The 23,105-nt window shown below is 42.9% G+C and overlaps 1 protein-coding gene across 1 annotated transcript in view; it reads left to right on the top strand.

Annotated features, from left to right (window-relative positions):
* Nucleotides 1-23,105, top strand: part of atp10b (ATPase phospholipid transporting 10B) — a 103,830-nt gene that overhangs the window by 65,996 nt on the left and 14,729 nt on the right. Inside the window, exons 13-17 of the mRNA XM_063190476.1 lie at nucleotides 2,750-2,876; nucleotides 5,842-6,026; nucleotides 13,000-13,321; nucleotides 14,661-14,737; nucleotides 15,607-15,732. Coding sequence (XP_063046546.1) covers nucleotides 2,750-2,876; nucleotides 5,842-6,026; nucleotides 13,000-13,321; nucleotides 14,661-14,737; nucleotides 15,607-15,732 — 837 coding nt within the window. The remainder of the gene's footprint in view (nucleotides 1-2,749; nucleotides 2,877-5,841; nucleotides 6,027-12,999; nucleotides 13,322-14,660; nucleotides 14,738-15,606; nucleotides 15,733-23,105) is intronic.

Here is a 23,105-nt window from a genome sequence, read left to right as displayed (position 1 = left end):
TTTCCGTAGAGTAAATGCTATTAGATCTCTCACTCACACACACACACACACACACACACACACACACACACACACACACACACACACACACACACACACACACACACACACACACACACACACACACACACACACACACACACACACACACACACACAGGATTCAAACAGTGGTCTCACATAAACCACACTGCACCAATGTGGACAAACAGGAGCATCACGGCAGAGGGAGAGGAGAAGAGGAGAGAAGAGGAGAGGTGAGGAGAGAAGAGGAGAGGAGAGGAGAGGAGAGGAGAGAGGAGGAGAGAAGTGAGGAGAGAAGAGTAGAGAAGTGAGGAGAGAAGAGGAGAGAAGTGAGGAGAGAAGAGAGGAGAGGAGAGAGGAGGAGAGGAGAGAGGAGGAGAGGAGAGGAGAGGAGAGGAGGGGAGAGGGAGAGGAGAGGAGAGGAGAAGAGAGAAGAGGAGAGGAGAGGAGATGGGAAAAGAGAGGAGAGGAGAGGAGTGGAGAGGAGAGAAGAGAGGAGAGGGGGAGATGAGATAGGAGTGGAGAGGAGAGGAGAGGAGAGGAGAGGAAGGGGGGAGAGGAGAGGAGAAGAGAGAAGAGGAGAGGAGATGGGAAAAGAGAGGAGAGGAGAGGAGTGGAGAGGAGAGAAGAGAGGAGAGGGGGGAGAGGAAAGGAGAGGGGAGGAGAGGAGAGGAGGGGAGGGGAGAGTAGTGGAGAGTGTAAGCTCCCTCACAGCCCACGGCTCACACACACACACAAACAGGATTCAAACAGTGGTCTCACATAAACCACACAGCACCAATTTGGACAGGAGCATCACGGCGGATGCTCAATGAAAGACACACACACAGGATTCAAAACATGGTGTCATATAGACCGCTGAGCACCACGGCGAACAAACCGGTGTGATAGCTTTTGTGATAGGCTACGCACCGGATTCTCGTGCAAATGTAGGCCTACATCTACTTGTATGAGGCTACTGCAAGCGATGTGGGACAAAGGTGTGGCAGGAAGCGAATGTCAACATAAACAGAGATTACACAAGCTTCGGTATGGTCACCAAATATTTTGGGACTGTCATTTATGTAATGCCTACACTTTGGAATTAGACCAGAGTCTTGTAGTTACACGGGTAGCCTATATTTGATTTACCTCAACGGTAGGCCTACCCTGTACTCAACTTTACAAACAGTTACGGGCACATTCAATCCGGTGCATATCACAAAAGCTACCACACCAGACAGAATCACGGCGGATTCTCTCTCTCCCCACGGGTCTCACAAACACAGGCGTCACACACATAGGAAACACTGGTCTTACCTTCACTCGTACATCAGGTCCATGCGCCGATCTTTCACGGTTCTCCTTTACTTTGGCGTTGTGCATGCTAACGTTACTTTAGCCGGTGCTGTTCATCCAAAGCCACATCTATTCGAGACGCCCCAAACGTCTCCAAAGCAATTTGGCATTGAATATGAGTAGCCGCGAGGATTTGTGTTTCGTGAGGCTCCTTAGTCCTTAGTAAATTGTTCAGTCGTAAAATCCCATGCGAATGGTCTTCCACATATTCTCGGTTGCAAACAAGACACAGGGGAAACAAAAAAAATCTTTTATTTTGTACCACTCACTTTGAAATGATCGGGTAGCCTAGTTATAATCTTCTGACCGGTCACCTGCAGTAGCAAACCCTCAGCTCTGTCGGTCCTCCATTCTTTATCACATAGTATCCCCTTTGAAATCCAACTTTGAGAATGCTCTTAGTTTCGTTATGAAATCCACTTGTAGCAGTCAAAGTGAACAAGCTAGCCAACAACACCGACTGACTGTATTGTGAACTTCAGATTCGCTATGACGTAACTGGCCAGCAATACTCTCAACGCCAGAAGGAGTCTGCGGCCAGGCTACTGCTGGCCTCACCACTGTATCTTTCAGTGGGCGTTATGCCAAAGCGTTCAGAGTAAAGAAATGATAATCACACGTAGAAAATAGTAAAAAATTATCAGGAAATGAGGGCACACCATACATACTTCTATTAAGTGTATAAAAACGTTTAATAAAATATTACCAGGTTGCATTCACAGAACGAGCAAAATGGCGCATGCGCTCAAGCTTGTTAACGAGGGATTGCGCAATCCGGGGGTGAGGCAAGTTCAGAGTTGCCCCAAATTCAGCGTATTCGGAGGAATTTGACATGAAATGGGCAAATATTACGATTTTGGCCACAAAAATGATTGAAAACGAGTGAAACAGTTTAAACACTGCTCAAATGGTAGTTATGGTGCAGATGCTCGAAAACAATAGCTGTTATTGTTACTATTATTCACATTTACTGCATCTCATCATAATCATCTGGGGCTGGTGAGGCCGTGCCTCCCCTGCCGTATTGGAGTGCACATGCCTGCCTGTTAAATACAGTAACTGTAAGTTGGAAAAAAGCGTCAGCTAAGTGTAATGTAGCCCTAATGCAATGTAATGTAATCAGGGTTCTTATTAACACCAGCCAGCCGGACAAATGCTGGTGAAATTCCAGTTTGGCTGGTGGAAAAGACCAAATTACTAGCCACTTTGACCCATTAATGAGTGTATGTTTGGCTAGTTAGATTAGCATCTACTGGCAGGTGATGAAACAAGTTAGTTTAAAGCCCTGAGTGTATGTACGTATGTGTAATATAATGTATGTAATGCTAAGTGTGATGTAATGTATGCAATGTAATGTTATGTAATGTATTGTATGTTTCTGTCTGCAGGTGTTGAGTCAGGAGGCGTATGAGGGCTGGTGGCACGTTCGGCAGCAGGCCATTTCGGCCATTGAGAACAAGGCCGACCTTCTGATGGACACGGCTGCCCGTCTGGAGACCAACCTCACTCTCATAGGTCAGCACAGCACAGCAGTGTCCATGTCCTGTGTCCCATGTCTAAATACAAAACAGTGCACTGTGCCGATACAATATTATGCCCATCCTGTTCTGTGTCTGTGCTGTTCACACCAGACCATATCACAAGTGAGATATGGTCTAGAGACCCACCTCCTGGATTTCTCGTAGGTGAGGTGTGGTTTACGATTGCGGCAATCGGATTGCCAACGGCCGTTTATTGACCATGTATGATTTGGTGTATACGTACACTAGCTCATAGCCAATCATGTCAGGTGTATTTAAAAAACGGCAAGCTTGCTAGCTTCCTTTTCTCGAGTACACGTCATCCTCTTTCCACCTCTTGCTGCTGGTGTGAGTGTGGCTTCATATGTAGGTATATGTGTGTGTATATCTGTTTTTATGTGTGTGTGTGTGTGTGTGTGTGTGTGTGTGTGTGTGTGTGTGTGTGTGTGTGTGTGTGTGTGTGTGTGTGTGTGTGTGTGTGTGTGTGTTTGTTTTTGACTTTTTGTATTTTGACTGCGCTTGTGTATATACAGTACTGTATGTGCATGACATGATATTACGTGTGAGAGACACTGCGTAAGGGGAACCTTGCTATCTTTGCAATTAGTCCTTATCAGTCAAAATTGATATATAGTATTATTATACCGGTAATAATATTTTAATATTATCTATACAGTATATGTGTAATGGAGGCCAACTAGCAGAGTGTGGCGTGGAACATTAGTAAACCTCCCTTCCGAAGCGCCATACAGTATCGGTAGCTTTGGGCTATCGGACTGGCCCTTTAGTCCAGCGGTATCACACTGTATCCAGCGGTATCCCACTGATGACTGTGACCAAAATATTGCGATGACTATGAGGTGGCGAGTTCGCGACCCAGAGTGGGATGGACTGCACGAGAACACCTCAGTTACATATACAGTATATAACATAATATATAATATAACAATATAAGAAGGGCTCTAAATTAACACACGCCAACCCGCCAAACACGGGTGAAAAATCATTTTGGCTAGTAGAAAAAAATACCTACCCGCCTATTTGGCTAGTGGCGCCCGAGTACGGTAAAGTATGAACGGTAAACCGCTGCTATGACGAACGTTAGACGGCGAGATTTCCTACATTACCCATAGACACTAGCGTCACGACGTAGCCTCCCACCGTGGGCTTTCCAGTGCAGCGAGCGGCAACTCCATGCCGTTGCGCGCGCCAGAATTGAAAACATTTCAGATGACCAGCCTTCTGTCAGCTACGCTCACACTATTCTGACAGGCAGCTCTCCTCCGATGCTCCCGTCGCTTTCGCTGCAACCTTTTTAACGTCACACTGCTACTGCTACTAGCATGAACCTTGCTGTAACAGGCTGCCTTTTTGAAGCAACGAGGGCCTGACTGTTTCAAAAACAGGACTAACGCAGATTGTGCATATAGCTACTTCTGTTCTGTAGCCTATGTTTTGTGCGAGTGATGAGAATGTGGCGGGGGTTAGAGCAAGGTTCTCTGTGTTGGTGAATGCCAGTAGTAATTGTAACAGTAGTAGTAGTGACGTTAAAAAAGTGGTTGTGGAACGAAATTGCAACAAGGGTAGAGGAGGAGAGCTGACTGTCAGTATGAGCGTAGCTGTCAGTTGTCTTCTGAAATGTTCCGAGTCCTGGCGCGCGCAACTAAAGTTGGAAAGCCCACGCCATCAGAAAGAAAAAGAATAACAAAAAAACAACCAACGACGAAGCTATGGAAGTAACAAATGAAGCGAAGATTCCCGTGATATTATTTACTTTTAGTTAAACATAGGCTTCTTGTCATTTTGTTGCGCATGGTAGAGAAGAGCTCCTCCTCTCTCCTCTCCTTTTCCTCTCACCTCTGCTCCTTCCTTAGGGTGTGCGTATGTGAGCTTTCGTAGTGTTTGGCTGTGTTTGGTTACTGTAGCCTATGTTAAGGTCTGTTATGTGAGTGGTAGCAGAGGAATTTCAGAGTTTTCAGAGGAATTGAATAAAAACTAATGAAATTGATCAGGCCTAAGTAATGAAAGTAAAAAATAATGCAGAAGTTAAAAAATAATGAAAAAATAGCCTATAATATGCTTATTACATAGGCATAGTATGCAGGCCTAGTGTAGGCCTATCTGAGTTGTAGACATAGTTGAACAAAATGACTATAGTTTAAAAAAATAATTAGCCTAAAGCATAGTTTATTTTGGCGAGATAAAAAAAAAAATGGCTAGTTTAACTTCTGTTTGGCTGGTAAGAAAAAATGTCCACTAGCCAAATTGGCTGGTGGTGGAAAAAGTTAATTTAGAGCCCTGAATATAAGCCTATACAGTATATGCTATGGTATCCTCATAATAGCCTCACTGCTGTCACAGGGGTGACAGGGATCAAAGATAATATACAGCAGTGGTTCTTAACATGGGGTGCGGTCACCCCATGGGGGTACACCAGGGATTTCAGGGAGTGCACAGAATTTTGTTTGTGTTGAGGTTGTGACCAAAATTGTGCTAGCTAACATTATAATGAGGCCAAATTAAAACATGTTTTGGTCCCCATGTAAAGTCATTACGGTATTGATTAATGTGTCCAAGAATCATTGCAAGAATCATTGTAATTAATCACTCAAATCATAGAAGTTTGGGTTGGGGGTGCACAGGTACGGGGGTGCTTTAAGAAAAAAAAGGTTAAGAACCACTGATATACAGTACAGTATATACTGTATATTATGCTGGTTTGTATGAAATTCCGAATTGAAAGAATTTCAATTCAAAGTAATGCCATAATATGAACACTAGGTGGTGGTGTTCTATGTACTTTCAATGGGTGGTGTAGATTAAATGAAAAGAAATTCAAGGTAATGACACCACCTAGTGTTCGTATTATGGCATTACTTTGAATTGAAATTCATTCAATTCAGAATTTCGTACAAGCCTGATATTATGGTATCCTGATAATAGCCTCACTGCTGTCACAGGGGCCACAGGGATCGAGGACCGTCTCCAGGACCACGTGCCGGAGACCATCGAGGCCCTGAGGGCTGCTGGGATGCAGGTGTGGGTGCTGACAGGGGACAAGACGGAGACGGCCGTCAACATCGCCTACTCCTGCAGGCTGCTGGACCAGAGGGACCTGGTCTTCACCCTCAACACAGACAACAAGGTGTGTCCTTTTTTACGGGCGTCACAGACGTCAACAGAGCCAATTAAAGTGCATTCCATCTCCCTGGACCCCGTTTCTCGAAAGCATCGTTGCTAACCAGTTAGCCACCTTGTAGGTTCTCAATGGGAATTTGCATCGCAACCAAGTAAGTTGCTAACTTAGTTAGCAACGACGGCTTTCGAGAAACGTAGCCCTGGACAGACTGCTAGACCAGAGGGACCTGGTCTTCACCCTCAACACAGACAACAAGGTGTGTAATTTATTACGCGCGTCACAGACATGTCATGACCTGGGGTGCGTTTCTCGAAAGTGCAGTTGTTAGCCAGTTAGCAACTTGGGTAGTTACCAATGGGAAATTGCATGACAAACAGCAAAGTAGCTAGCCTAGTTAGCGACTATGGTTTCGAGAAATGCACCTGACCATAGGTGAATATTTGGCTTATTTAAAACGGATTTCCCATAGAGAGATGAATGGGAATTGGCGATTTTCTTCCGGTTACCGGTTCTAGTCCAACCCCCCACCGTTGCTTCACTTGAGATTAGAACGTACGCTATCCCCTGTATTCTGTATCATTGGACCTGGCCTGGCCTGGACCTCGGCTCATGTCTCTGCACGTCTCTGCTCTCTGTCCTCTCATTCCTTTCTTAAAAGCCCAACACATTGCACACAGTTGGTGTATGCTAGGGAGAATTACAAGTATCATCACCCCCCAAACCCCCCCCACACACACACACATACACACACACACACACACACACATACAGACACACGCACACACAGACACAGACACACACACACACACACACACACACACACACACACACACACACACACACACACACACACACACACACACATACAGACACACGCATGCACACACGTACACACGCACACACACACACACACACACACACACACACACACACACACACACACACACACACACACACACACACACACACACACACACACACAGGCTCACACTCTCAACTCCCACAACAAGGTGTTCTGTGTCCACTACACTACTCTACTCTTGTCTGCCCTGCCTTAGCCTCTTTCTCCTCTACACTTCCTTTCTTAAAAGCATTCCGCTACAGCACTTTTCTTTTTGTTTTATCCTCCATCGATTTTTTTGTTTCTTCCGCTCTTGGTTTCCTCTCTCCTCTCCTCTCTCCCCTCGGTTTAATGGAGAGAGACTTGAAATTGTGCTGATACTCGCATGCTGTAGCTTATGGTGCAGAGGAGTAGTGAGGCTGTTCACAACAGAGCCAATTAAAGGGAGGGCAATCGCTATTCCGACATAGCGCTATTCCGACATAGCGCTATTCCGACATGCCGCTATTCCGACACTTTTTAGGGGTTAGGGTTAGGGTTAGGGTTAGGGTTACGGTTAGGGATGTCGGAATAGCGGCATGTAGGAATAGCGGAATGTAGGAATAGCGGCGGACGGTGGAAAACGTGTCGGTATTCCGACAATAGACATTAACGTCGAAATAGCGACATGTCGGAATAGCGCCACGTAACCCATTCAAGTGCATTCCATCACCCTGAACCCAGTTTCTTGACAGCATCATTGCTAACCAGTTAGCAACCTTGTAGGTTCTCAATGGGATATTGCATCGCAAACAAGTAAGTTGCTAACATAGTTAGCAACGACGGCTTTCGAGAAACGTAGCCCTGGACCGGTATTCGGTTTCCGTTAGCTTGCTAGCTCACATAGCTAGTCGTGAATGATAGACCTGATTGATAAGGCATCCTATTGTCAGACGTTGCTTTTTATAGCCTATGATCAGTTTACCCGATAGCGCCCCCTTAAGAGACCGAACTTGTGTGGGCGGAGTTTGAATGATCTAAGACTACAAAGAAACTCTTTGGTCAAAGTGTGTGCCACTAGACCAGTGTTTGTCAACCTTTTTTTAGGTGAGGCACCCTTTCAATTCATGAAAAAATTCAAGGCACCCCAAACCAAGAAGCCGTAACATGGCATCGCATCCGATACCACACAAGCTTAAAAAAGTAACACATTTGGAGACGTCACACGACCTACGTTCGAAGTTACAGCTGACTGGGGCGACCTATATTTACTTAATTTTGCGTAAATGGCAGATGAAAGATTCCACTGACTAGCATTAACTTATCAATTTAGACAAATATGTATTATATTACATAATTTATGTATCAACCACGTTTCCGCGGCACCCCTGAGGGGGGCCCGCGGCAGCACCGGGTGCCCCGGCACCCCTGTTGAGAAACACTGCACTAGATCACTGCTACAGATACTGATTGTTGTCAGCAGATATTGATGATTTTGTCAAACCAACCGGCTGCACAGCAAGAAAAAGCAAAGCTTAAAAGTTTTGCTCTGCATGGGACGGTGCTGGTTGATTCATGGGTGGGAGGGGTGTGTGTGTGTAGGGGTGCGCGGTATGGACGGTATACTATCGTAAAAGGTATTTTTTCCACCAAGGTATGGATTTTGGCCATACCGTTCTACCGTGATAGCGCATTGCGTCCTGCAGATGGCAGTAATAGACAACGTTTTGAACATCCACCCGACAGTCTGTCGTAGTTGTAGCAAAGAAAATGTGGTTATACCAGAGAGGGTTTATAGATAGGTAGACAGGCAGCACAATCTCATTTAAATGAGCTTTAAGTGTAAAATGTATAGTTAGTGTAGTGAACTATTGTACAGTTTAAACTGTATGTGATTTCAATTCTGGTCTCCACAATTTAAAACAGTGGTGTATGATAAGCAAGTTAGCAAGCTAACAGCCCAAGTCATTCATGTCAATGCTGCTGTCTGACAACAGAAATGTGCTAAATCTATGTGCTGCTAACACTGGTTGCTTTACATTTTCGCCAGCCTTACTAACTGTATGTTACTTTGTCCAGTTGAGATAATATCATTCATGATATCTGGCTGGGTGTTAGTAACTTAAATGACTGTTCACTGTTTAAAATGTGATTTAGCGATTTCGCTAACGTTAGAACGCTAACCGCTGCTGCAGTGATAGCTGCCATTTAAATGCATTAGTTCTACAACGCATTGCTTGCTGCCTCATGTGAAAGTTTCTTTTTTTGAAACTTTAACAATTAACCATTAGGCTTGGCATAATCACAGATGCAAGCACACATTTCCAAATTACCCTCAGCAACTCCAGAAATAGAAAAAAAGGTCCAGTGAACGATTTATTGGATAAAATCCATGTTCAGTTTCACACCCCTCCATTCCCTTCCTTAGTTTAACCCCTTCTAGACTTGGTGAAATTGACAAGTGTTGTTGTAGCCTATTGCATTGCATTGCATTGCAAAATGCATTTTTACATAGTTTTTGTTTGTTTTCAAAAGATTTGAATGGCAAGAATTCACACACATTCCAAAAATGCAAATGTTAAAAAAATGCACAAATGCAAAAGTTAAAAAAAGGTGTTTTGGACATTTCGCAACGGAATGCTTCAATTTGACACAAATGTAATATACCGTGATATATACCGTGGCTAAAATCATACTGAGGTATACATTTTTGGCCATATCGCCCACCCCTATGTGTGTGTGTGCGTGCGTGCGTGCGTGTGTGTGTGGCTGGTCGCCTGCATGTGTGTGTGTGTTTGCGTGTGTGTGTGTGTGTGTGTGTGCGCGCCTACATGTTTGCGTGTGTTTGCGTCTATGTGTGTTGTGTTTGTGTCTACGTGTGTGTGTGTGTGTGTGTGTGTGTGTGTGTGTGTGTGTGTGTGTGTGTGTGTGTGTGTGTGTGTGTGTGTGTGTGTGTGTGTGTTTGCATGTGCGTAGTGAGAGGGGTGGGTTTGGGGGGGGCGTCATGAGATGATTGGCTGACAGAGACATAGAATCACACAGTGGAGCCTAAAAATACATATCTCATTAAGTGGCATTCATATTCCCTGCTTCCGTTCCGTTACGGCCTCTCTCTCTCTCTCTCTCTCTCTATCTCTATCTCTCTCATTCTCCCCCCGTTTTGGCAAATCTAACATGTCACCGTCAAAGCCGGTTTTAATGGAAAGACTAAAACAGAGAACATAATTGGCTGGCAATGAGCTTCTCAATTTGGTGAACCATAATCCCATTTTGCACAGATGTTGGAGGAGCGCAGGACTGCTCTCATTTCCAACCACACTCTTCTCCTTCTTCTTCATTTTTTTCCTTTCTACCTCTTTCTCTTTTTCTTTCTCGTCTTCTTCATCTTCTCCTTTGTTCTCCTTCCTCTTCTTCTTCATCATCATCTTCCTCTTGCCCTTCATCTCCCCCTTCTTCTTCTATTTCTCCTTTGTGATCTTCTCCTTCATTCGTTTTCATCACGTCTTAATGTCTTCATCGGTCTCCCAGACACAGTGCAAAGGAATACTTGCGGGTTTACTTCAGATGTGAGAGGAGGTGGGTGGGGGTGTAAATGATCATTGATTTGAGTCGATGCATCGCTCCTACGGTCCACGCTTCAATTAATTGATTTCTAAACAAGGGAATCGATTAATCGCTATTAATCAATTTTTGGAATTGTTGCACTCATTTTGTGAGGCATTTTATGTCGCTCATGCAGTAAGATGATGCATGCAAATATTTAAGCTTTTGTTGATTTATTTAAGATTTCAAAGAAAATGAAAAGAATGCCGCACACTCTGCTCCATGTTTTATTGGTGAAGTGACGTTTCGGCCGTCTGGCCTTCTTCAAACTTACAAAACAACCACATACACAGTGTATCTGGTTGTTTTGTATGTTTTGTAAGTTTGAAGAAGGCCAGACGGCCGAAACTTCACTTCACATAAAATATGGAGCAGAGTGTGCGGCATTCTTTTCATTTTCTTTAACATTTGTATGCCCAGGAAGCCAGTACCTCAAGAAAAACTTTATTGATGTGCGATACCTCTTTTTTTCTAAAGTTATTTAAGATTTCACACATAAGCAAAGCCTGTAAAGGTGAAAAAAAATGAATTGAAATGAATCGAATCATGGAACATTCTTAAGTATTGAAAATAATGGAATCATTGGCCTAAAAAAATCGATATCAAATTGAATCGCCATGAAGGGTGTGATTTACACCACTAGTTGGGGATGGTGGTCTAATTTAATCAGTTGTCTCGTTATTACGTAATTAAAAGCCTTCCACATTAAAGAGTACACTCGTCTCAGTATGGAGAAGCCAGAGCATTGCACACACATTCCTATTCTAAGTTCAGTCTACACACACATACATATACACATACACATGCACACGCACACACACACACGCGCACGCACGCACGCACGCACGCACGCACGCACGCACGCATGCACACACACACACACACACACACACACACACACACACATTCAGGCTCAAGGACTTGTTGTAGTTGGTGTTTGCTATGAGAGTTTGGAGTCACACACACACACACACACACACACACACACACACACACACACACACACACACACACACACACACACACACACACACACACACACACACACACACACACACACACACACACACACACACACTGCTGGAGGAGTATTACTAACAGGATCTGCAGGGACGAGAAGGAGGATTCCCCAATCGCTTGTGAATGATGGTGTGGCCAAAATGTCTGCAGGCCAATAGAAGTAAAGTGAGTAAAGAGGCAACAGGGACTGGAGGGTTTTCTTGTCTTTATTTATATTTGCCACAATACCTATTTTACCTAATGCACAAATGCGGGACTCAGCTTATAAGCTTGTATTTAGCTTCTTATGGTACCCTTTCTCTCCACACTAATACAGTGAGGAGAATAAGTATTTGATCCCTTGCTGATTTTGTTGGTTTGCCCACTAAGAGACAGAATATCAAAAAGAAAATCCAGAAAATAAATTTGAAGAATATATTTTATTTGATATGTATTCCATTGTTTTGGAAGTTTGGGAAGGGAAGTAACTGAAAGTCTAAATGATGGTGTGAAGAGAAATAATTCATTCATTCATTCATTCATTCATTCATTCATTCATTCATTCATTCATTCAGGATATATGAGCTTTTGCAACATTTAGGGCTCCTTCCACATTAATTCATTTCACCATTTCGTCGTGTCAGCGTCTTGCAAACTATTTACTTTTACACACAAATTTTATAAACACCACCTACTCTGTTTCCGAAGAAAAGCAAATCGACAGATTCGCTAGTCTGTGTGCTAGCTGAAGTGAAGTACGTCTGTTTGTTTATCCTCCCAGTAGTAAAGTCACATGACAAACGATCCCAGCCCAGCGAATCAGGGAGGTGAACGTCATAGTGATGTTGTCCAGAATGTAATATTGAAATACCCTACAACCAAGGCTCTAAATGAACACCCACCATCGGGCCAAATGCTGGTGAAAATTGCGTTTGTCTTAAAAAAGAGAACTTACCAGCCACTTTGACTGATAGTAAGTATATGTTTGGCTAGTAAGATTAACACGTACTTGACAAATTGGCTGGCGATGAAAAAAGTGAATTTATAGCCCTGTCTACAACTTTTGCTGCCAGGATGTGTGCAGATCCAAGTTGGAGTCTACCCTTCACTTCACTATAACGTTAACCAAAATGTTACATTTCCATACCTACAACTGATGCTGTTTGCTATTCATGATGTATGCAGATTAGGGCTGTAACGATACACTCAACTCACGATTCGGTTCGTTTCGCGATTTTTGACCTACGGTTCGATACACCCCACGATTTCTGAAATGTATCTCTATTGAAGTTTGGAAACACTATCATATCAAATCATAAGGTTGTTTTCTGGACTAATGGGTAACAAAACTTTGAAAGGGTGTATCACGATACTGCCTCCTTGTATCACGATACAGTATCGTGACTCTGTGTATCACGATTTCTCAGTTCGATACAATATTGTTACAGCCCTAATGCAGATCCAAGTTGGAATCCACCCTTGCATTTGATAACACAATAATAGTAATACATTAATTAATCATTAATAAAAATACAACTGTTGCTGTTTGTCATCCAGGATGTGTGCAGATCCAAGTTGGAGTCCACCCTTCAGGAGGTGACCAGACGGCCCTCAGACGCGGCCTTCAGGGGCTTCGGCGGCAGATTCGGCGACTCGTCGTCAACGATGGGAGGCTCTCTGGGAGAGGAGCACACCATCGGTCTGGTGATCGACGGAGGGACCCTGGCCCTGGCGCTGGAGGACGAGGACCTGAGGTCAAAGTTCGTGGAGCTGTGTCGGCTCTGCCGCTCGGTGCTGTGTTGCCGTGTGACGCCGCTGCAGAAGAGCAGCGTGGTCCGGCTGGTGCGGGAGAAGCTGCACGTCATGACCCTCGCTATCGGTAATTAGCATTGTTATGTTGCTTAGCTAGTTTTAATTTTGTCTCTGAAGATTCTAATTCAGCCATGATTTTTAGTCAAAAAACGTTGTAAGAAAATTAGGAAATTAGAGCAGCAAAACTGTTACACATTTTATTGAAAAGGTGAGCTAGCCTGATTATCATCGACTTTAAAATCTCTTTGAGACTTGGTCTGACCAAGAGCATAACAATTAACGTTTCTTAAACGGCATAGTTGACCAGCCTCCCTAGGTTTGCTACTGGTTGACTGGTGTCCGACAAAGTAGGTGGAGCTCCAGATTTTTCCGGAGATCAGAAACGATATTTACATTGCTCTTGACCTGACTAGAAGCAACGCTGAAGGTGTTGCGTCACTAGGAGGGTGCGGTCTGGCTACACACAGCAGCAGCTCACAACAACATTTTTGACGAGCCTTAGCAGTACTGTAATATTGGCATAGTAACTAAACTCTGGCCAGGCTGGTGTGGGAGAAGCTAAGAGGCATGACCCTTGTAATCGTTAATTATTAAGCTTAGTTACTAGCATTCACTTTTTAAAGATTCTCATTCTCTGTTTTGTAGTCAAACATTTTTTTAGCTGTGAAAAATGTATCAGCTCTTATCCAAATGGTGACAGCCACCATTTTCTCATGATTCATTTTTTTGACTAACAGTAGGCATTAGCATTAACATCGGCATGGTAACTAAACTGTGGCCAGGCTGATGCGGAAGATGCTGAGGGTCATGACCCTAGCTTTCGGTAATTAGGCTCCCGTATTAACTATCATTGTGTCTGTAAAGATTGTATTGTCATTCATTCCATTCCTTAGTTAAAAAAACATACGGGATCTGACTTCTTTTTAGAGCTTAAGAGAGCTTTCTCCTTTTATCTAAAAGGTGAAGAAGACAAGAAGAATCAAGAAAGCTTACAACTATACTAGAGATTCTAGGAGTATTATCTTACCCAATCTCTGACTATACTTTGTTGGCTGGTGTTAGCATTAGCATGGGCAACTTCGAAACAAGAGCAGAGTGTGGAGCTGTGATACTGTGTCCTAACTAGAGCATCCACCCTGTACTGGGTTATTTCAGTCTTTGCTGGCTCATTTGAAGATAACCTCTCCAGCTCTGACAAGCTGTTGGTGTGTGTTTGTGTTGTAATTTTGAAAAAAAAAAAGAAGACGAAGAAGAAAAGAGAAATGGTTACCATGGCAACGATTTCTTTAAAACCTTTTTTTTAACTTTTGCTCTCTCTCTCTCTCTCTCTCTCTCTCTCTCTCTCTCTCTCTCTCTCTCTCTCTCTCTCTCTCTCTCTCTCTTTTTATATTCTGTTTTATCCAAAGGTGACGGAGCGAATGATGTGAACATGATCCGGGCGGCTGACGTTGGTATCGGGATATCTGGTCAAGAGGGGATGCAGGTTGGTGCGCTGTGCTCTGCTCTGCTCACCTTCCTGCGGGGCTTTTCTGGCACTTACACCACACATCACATCCCCCCTTGTGTATACAAATACATGCACACATTGAAACATGCACTGACACACTCACATGCACGCACACGCGCATGCGCATGCGCACGCACACAGACAAACACAAATATGCACTGCCTTACATACATACATACACTACCACAGACACAGGCATGCACATACAAACATACAAACACACGCACGCACGCACGCACACACGCACACACAAACACACACACACACACACACACACACACACACACACACACACACACACACACACACACACACACACACACACACACACACACACACACACACACACACACATACAAATATACACATCTTTGCACATAAACTTTCGCTACCACAGACGCACGCAGACACTCTCTCACACACACACACACACACACACACACACACACACACACACACACACACACACACACACACACACACACACACACACACACACACACACACACACACACACACACACGCACAAACAAACATGAACACACACGTGCATTCATCACTTATCTCAGAAGGCAAATCCTAATACGGTATATGCTTCTATTTTCTCCACTTGATAGCATCACCTGACTCACCCAATAAGGGTTTTCATGCACTAATTGTGCGTGCTCATGACTCACCAGCATTTCAGTGTTGTCGCCTTTTAAATTAGAAATGATCAGAGAAAAAAAAATCCTACCGCAATGTCACGATGTGAAAATAAATCTGAGCAAAAATAAGGAAGAATTTAAAAATATATAATAAAAACCAACCTCCTTGTGTGTGTGTTTCTCTTCTCTCGTTCACAGGCTGTCATGGCCAGTGACTTTGCGATTTCTCGCTTCAAGCACCTGAGGAAGCTGCTGCTGGTTCACGGCCACTGGTGTTACTCCCGACTGTCAAACATGGTCATCTACTTCTTCTACAAGAACTTGGTAACTGCCATCACAAACTTAATATTTTATACATAATATAAATATGATACATGTAATAAATGAATAGGCTTATGTACTGTTTGCTGCTATGCTACTAGTGTTACTCTCGACTGTCAAACATGGTCATCTAAGTTACTTCTTCTACAAGAGCTTGGTAACTGCCACCAAAAATGTAATTTTTTATACATAATAAATGTAGTATACTATGTAATAAATGAATAGGCCAATGCACTATATGCTGTCATACTACTGGAGTTACCCTTGACTGCCAAACATGGTCATCTACTTCTTCTACAAGAACTTGGTAACTGCCACCACAAACTCAATATTTTATACATAATATAAATATAATACATAGGGGGGTGCTGGGGCGCAGCGCGCTAAGCCCCCCACATTTGGGCTTGCATGCCCACGGGGACCCCGGTTCGAGTCATTTCCCGATCCCACCCCGCTTCTCTGTCCTACTCGCTTCCTATCACCATCTCAGCCTGTCCTATCAAATAAAGGCATAAAAGCCCTTAAAAAATAAATAAAATACATTTAAAAAAAAATATATATATATATATATATATAATACATGTAATAAATGAATAGGCCAATGTATTGTATGCTGCTATGCTACTGGTGTTACTCTCGAATGCCAAACATGATAATCTACATCATCTACAAGAACTTGGTAACTGCCACCATAAACTGAATATTTTACACATACCGTAATATGAATATAATATGTCCTTAGCTGAGTGCTTTTATATTTCTATGTCACTACATGTCTTTTTTCCTGTAATACCCTTGCAGGCCAAACCTTGGCACTTGAACTCAAATCAAGTCAAGTCAAGTCAAGTAGGTTTTATTGTCAATTTCTTTACATGCACTGGTCATACAAAGAATTTGAAATTACATTTCATGCTTTCCCATACAGACATAGACTAATCTAGGTAAGGACATAGACAGTATAGACATAGACAGTACTTATACATGGACTTAAGACAGTATGGACATAGACAGTGCTCATACAGACATTTAAAGTGCAAGACTGGACAACAGAAGACTTGTAGAGGCAAGGCAAGGCAAGGCAAGTTTATTTATATAGCGCATTTCATACACAGGTGCAACTCAATGTGCTTCACAAAGTTAACAAATGTAAATGAAAGGAAAACAGGGAAATGAATTAGAGTCAAAAAAACATTTAAAAAATTAAGATAAAACATAAGGTAAAAATAATAATAAAATAAAACATAAATAAACATAAAACCTTGAAAAACAATTCTTATTTTACTAATTTACTTCTCTTATTTTACCGTCTTTTCATTCAATAATTTAAGAAAGCATCTGAGAACAGCTTTGTCTTGAGTCTAGATTTAAAGCTATCAATAGTGGGTGCATTTTTTACGTCATCTGGAAGCTGGTTCCAAAGCTTTGAAGCATAGAAGCTAAAGGCTGCCTCTCCACATTTTGTTTTGACTTTTGGAATCACCAGCAAATTCTTCTCCGTTGACCTTAGTGACCTGGCCGGTGCATACAGCTGAAACATATCCAGTAGATATGTGGGTCCCATTCCATTTAATGATTTAAATACAAGTAGCATTGCCTTAAAATCAATTCTGTAGCTTACTGGGAGCCAATGCAGCGATCTTAAAATTGGAGTAATGTGGTCAAACTTCCTTGTCTTTGTAAGAACCCTTGCAGCTGCATTTTGTACCAGTTGAAGCTGTTTAATGGTCTTATTTGGAAGGCCAGTAAACAGACTGTTACAGTAATCGACTTTACTAGAAATGAAGGCATGTATTAGCTTCTCCAGATCATGTTTAGACATCAGGCCCCTAAATTTAGAGACGTTTTTTATGTGATAGAATGCAGACTTAGTAATAGCTTTCATGTGACTGTTGAAATTTAGGTCACTGTCAATGAGGACCCCAAAGATTTTTAACTGTTTCCCTTGGTTTCAGTCCCTTCGTTTCAAGGATAGTAGCAATCTTTTGTCTCTCCTCTCTTTTCCCAAATATAATTACTTCAGTTTTTTCTGTGTTCAGCTGGAGGAAATTGTGAGACATCCATTTGTTAATTTGGTCCATGCAATGATAGAGTGATTCAAGGGGGGTGTAGTCATTGGGGGACATAGATAAGTAGAGCTGGGTATCATCCGCATAGCTATGGTAATTTATGGAGTTATTCTCGATAATGTGTCCCAGTGGCAACATATACAGATTGAACAGTAGTGGTCCCAGAATGGAGCCCTGGGGGACCCCACAATCCAGAGACATTGGTGATGAAGTATGTCTTCCAATGGCGACAAAAAAACTTCTTTGTTGTAAGTACGATTTTAACCAGTCGATCACTATGCCCGTAAAGCCAACCCAGTGTTCCAGTCTATGTAGTAGTATAGAATGATTAACTGTGTCGAAAGCAGCACTCAAATCAAGAAGTACCAAGACGGATGATTTGCCAGCATCAGAATTCAATCTTATGTCATTCATAACTTTGATAAGAGCTGGTAGGCACGGAAACCAGATTGAAACTTATCAAAATAGCTATTAGACATTAAAAAGGCAGTTAATTGGTTAAAAACAATTTCCCTATTATTTTACCCATGAATGGTAGATTGGATATGGGCCTATAGTTGTTTAGTACCAGTGCATCCAGGTTGTTCTTTTTCAGTAAGGGTTTCACAACTGCTTCTTTCAGACAGCCTGGGAATATGCCTGTTTGTAGTGAGGTGTTGATGATCTGAAGTACATCTGGTGATATTAGGTGTAAGATGGATTTGAAGAAGGCTGTTGGTAGAATATCTAAGTCAGATGTAGAGGAGCTAAGACTTTGTACCGTTCTATTAAGAATGTCCACATCAACTAAATTAAAATTTCTCATGAGGTTAGGATTAACTTCACCGTAACAAGTTGGTCCGAATCTTGGGTCGGTTGCACATGTGAGAGTATGTTTGTAACGTATTTTTTCAATCTTACCTTTGAAAAAGGATGCAAACTCATTGCATTTGCTAACTGAGAGGAAACTCAGAGGGCATTTTGATTTGGGGGCCTTGCTAGCTTTTCCACAGTGCCAAACAGGACGCGTGCATTATTAATATTTCTGTTAATTATGTCAGAGAAAAAAGATTGTCTAGCTTTAGAAATTTCTTGGTTGTATTTCGAGAGTGTGTGTTTATAGATTTGGTAGTTGNACTTCAAGTTTGGATTTACGCCACTGTCTTTCAGCCCTCCTGCATTCCTTGCTTTAGCAATAAAACTGTGGGATTCATTCTCCAAGGGGCTTTTTTTATGTCCCCACTGTTTTGATTTTTTCGGGGGAATAACATCCATAATATGGGTCATCCTTGCATTAAAATTAACCATGAGATCATCTGCATTCTCTGAAGTTTGACTTTGGATCTCTGAAAGTGCTTGCTGAAAGAGTGAGGCTGTCTCACAGTTGATTATACGTTTTTTGACTGTAACAGATTCCCTTTGAACATGAGGGTACATAGAAACATCAGAAAAAATGCAGTAATGGTCAGAAAAGCCATAGTCTTTTGACACTAGCACAAGCAATGAGGCCTTTTGTTATTATTAGGTCTAGAGTGTGACCTTGGTTGTGTGTTGGTCCTGTTACATGCTGTGTAAGGCTAAAAATGTCAATAAGACTTAAAAATTCCTTAGCATAGACATTCTCTAAGTCGTTTACGTGAAAATTGAAGTCGTGAAAATTGAAGTCGCCTGTTATAAAAAGGCTATCATAGTCCACACAAACATTCGACAACAGCTCACCAAATTCCTCTAAGAAGAGTGGTGCAGAAAGTCTTGGAGGTCTGTAGATAGTTAATAACAGTATGTCGGAAGAACATTTTAGAACTGCAGCTAAGTATTCAAAAGATGAAAATTCACCTAGTGCTGTCTTTTGACATTGAAACAGTGCCTTGAAAATAATTGCTATCCCCCCTCCCTGTTTATTCTGCCTTTCTGTACTAATGAAATGAAAGTGAGGCGGGGTTGCTTCTATAAGTGTGATAGAACTAGTGGATTTTTTCAGCCATGTTTCAGTTAAAAATTAAAAAAATCAAGGTTGTGGGTACAGATAAACTCATTGACAATAAAAGGCTTGTTCCTTAGAGACCTGGCATTCTGTAAAGCTAATTTAACATTGAGCATTGGAGGCATTTCCACTGTGGTATTTTGAGTGAGTTTTTTTGGGACAGCACTGAGATATTCCATGTTTGCCTTCTTGGGGTAATGTATAGGCCTACGTGTCCTCATGAGGCTTTGCTTGGGTGTTAGAACTGGAATAAGATTGTCCACGGGTCCCCTTATCTGCTTATTTTCAAAACCGCTGTTACTATGTGGGTAGGGACCCAGTTGATATCAGACTGTGCTTTCAACAAGGTCATCATCACTGATACTATTGTACTCCAGAGCACAGACAGGTGGTGGTGGGGCTCTGCCTTTTTTGGGTGCAGTCGTGGATGGAAGTATTCTTTCAGATTTTGGGGTATAATGAGGTTGACCTTGAGAAATATCCGCATAGGAGGCTTGGTAGGAATGTCTGGGGGTAGAAAAGGTAGATCTAAAAAGGGAGTAGTCTCACCATAGTTGCTGGGAAATCTCAGTCTGGGAGATGGAGATGATGTTTCGTCGTTCCGGAAGGTTGTGATTCCATTGGTGATTGCATTTTGCCGCCGTTGCCAGGGCTTGATGCTGGTGGCTGCGTTTCGCCACATCTGGGGGGTGAGTTTGGTTTTGAGGAAACCACATTTCCTATTTCCTGTGTTGACAGTCGCTTTTTGGCAGACCTGGGAGGTGGAATTGGTGATGCCGATGGCACTTTGCCAGTCCGACAAGGAGGTGAACACTGATCTCCGCGAGCGGTTTGCTGCCAGTTTCTGTGACAGGTCTTCCAGCTGTTTCCGAAAGCTGGTTCAGTTTTGTGGCGAGTTCTGTGTGTTGGTGGGTCAGTCATGTCGTTTCTTTCCACATGAGCAGCTACGTCATCTGTGTGTGTGCTTTCGCCAGTCTGTGGCTCAGTTTGCACACTGGCAGGGACAGAGGGCTTGTTGAAATGCCCATGTGTCTGAGTGGATACAGATACAGGTCGCTTATTCAGCGCCCAAGTCTCAATGCTGTAAACAAACTGGTCTGTCAACACTTTGGCGCCGGTCCAACTCAGTTCTGCACTGTTTTTTTTTAATAGTACAGAGCGTCTCCAGAAACGGTCGAAATTGTCAACAAAGCTGATACCGTTGGATCTTGCATGTCCTTGACAGCCATGTGTTTTAAAGAAATTTAATCTGGAGAACGCAAAATCGCGATAGCAGGGTGCTGGTATTGGCCCGCTGATAAAGGATGGAATTTTCAGATCTTTTAGAGTTGAAAATAAGTCATTAAAATCCTTTCGGACAATTATTTGCTCTTTGAACAGATCCGCTGCCCCACAGTGAACAACAAGGCGATCAATAGATCTGTGATCAGACACCAATTGTGGGATACTATCCTTGGTCTCACGTACGGATGCATGGGGCAGACAGGACACTTAAAAGTTCCATTTCCGATATTTTTCACACTCAGATCAACCAACAACAAGTGTTGTAGGAGAGGCAGGCAGCTGCCGTCTAACTTTGTTCTTGTTATTCCAATGCGGTGTACCGTTCAGTTTTTATTCTGGAGCAACTGGTTCCACTTGTTCAAGGCACTCAAATCGATTTTTGAAGTTTTATGGGCTGCCCTGAAAAAGTTGGTCTGGCAGCAGCAGACCGCACTGGTGTTGAAGTTAGTATTTTATCTCTGTTTTTGGGTCGAGCCCCTTTGCTTTCCCAATAGTGAGTAGGCCTACTCACATTTTGCTTTGCGAAGCTTTTGCCAGGTGTTTCGTCCAGCGTCACAAATGTCACATCAGCCGGTCGTTGGTCTGCTTTTGCATTTGCGGCACCTGTTTCAGGACTTCCTTCAGTCTTTGATAGGCGATCACCCAGTAAGGATTCCAGGGCAGAAATCCGTTGTTCCAGCAGTATCCATTTTTTGGACTGTCGTTGTCGCATTTTGTTATTGTTTCAGCTCAGCAATTGTTTTGACTTCTAGGTTCTCTTGTGAAAAACACTAATGTATGTATGAATAAAATCCTCTGTTGTTCTTCTCTAAACTTGTTAAAAACTGTGTATAACTGATGGCAAATAAAATCCAAGATATAGTGTGAAAAGAAAGTAAAGAAATTGAAGTTAGGCAGGAGCAAAGCAGAAAAGCGACCTACTCGCTTGAGTAGGAGGAGGACATACATTAAGAGGTATTGTTGTGCTTTTGTGCTTTTCCTAAAAAAGTCCTTTATAGCGTTCTGACATGGTAATAGTAGCATTTTGAAGAAAAATAAATATTAAAAAGGTCTGTCAAGTACACCAGCAGCAGTGTGTGTGTGTGTGTATGTGTGTGTATGTGTTTAGTGCAGGTAGAAGGTGCGGTGTGCGTCTGTGTGTGTGTTCGTGTGTCTGTGTGTGTGTGTGTGTGTGTGTCAGTGTGTGCCAGTGTGTGTATGTTTGGGTTTAGTGCAGAAAGTGCAGTGTGCTTGTGTGTGTGTGTGTGTGTGTGTGTGTGTGTGTGTGTGTGCATGTTTTGAGTTAGTGCAGGTTGGAAGTTCAGTCACAAATATAGTAGTGCAGGTGGAATGTTTCAGTCGCAGATATGGTGGTGGGGGATGAGGGGGGGGGGGGGGGGGGTTGTCAGTGGCCTTGCTGGCTAGAGGCTGACAGTGGAGGGAGAGTGGGTTGAGTGTTCAGCATCTTGATCGCTTGGTGCATTGTGCTGCTCGCCAGCCTTGTGGTACGGGAACGGAGGCGCCTGTACCTCTTTCCAGAGGGCAGGAGGCTGAACAGTTTGTGTGCAGGGTCGCTTGTGTCTTTGATGATCATCAGTGCTTTCCGGGTGAGGCGTGTGGTGTAAATGTCCTGCAGGGAGGGGAGTGGTACTCCCCTCTGGTCTCAAAGGACTATTATGGACTCAACGGACTACTATATGCCGTTAAATTTCACATGTACCAGAGCTTGTTATGAATGTACCGTGAAACCATCTACTACCCCTGCCCAACCCCCCCCAAGAAAACAATAAAAAAGTTACAAAAATACAATGGATACAAAAATATATATCCATTGCCACTGGTGTTACTTCCGATTGCCAAACAGGGTCATCTACTTCTTCTACAAGAACTTTGTAACTTCAAGCACAAACTTGATATTTTACACATACACTACCGGTAATATAAATATAGCATACTGTATGTAATAAATGGGCCTTTGTACATTGTTGATATAACCACAGCCACCCACATTTCTCCCTTCTCTCTACCAGGCATATTTGGCACTCCTGTTCTGGTATCAGTTCTTCTGTGGCTTCTCTCTCTCT

The sequence above is a fragment of the Engraulis encrasicolus genome, chromosome 23 (assembly GCF_034702125.1).
Source record: "Engraulis encrasicolus isolate BLACKSEA-1 chromosome 23, IST_EnEncr_1.0, whole genome shotgun sequence".
Lineage (NCBI taxonomy): Eukaryota > Metazoa > Chordata > Actinopteri > Clupeiformes > Engraulidae > Engraulis > Engraulis encrasicolus.
Note: the sequence above shows the minus strand (reverse complement) of the source record. Positions and strands in the feature narration are given on the sequence as shown.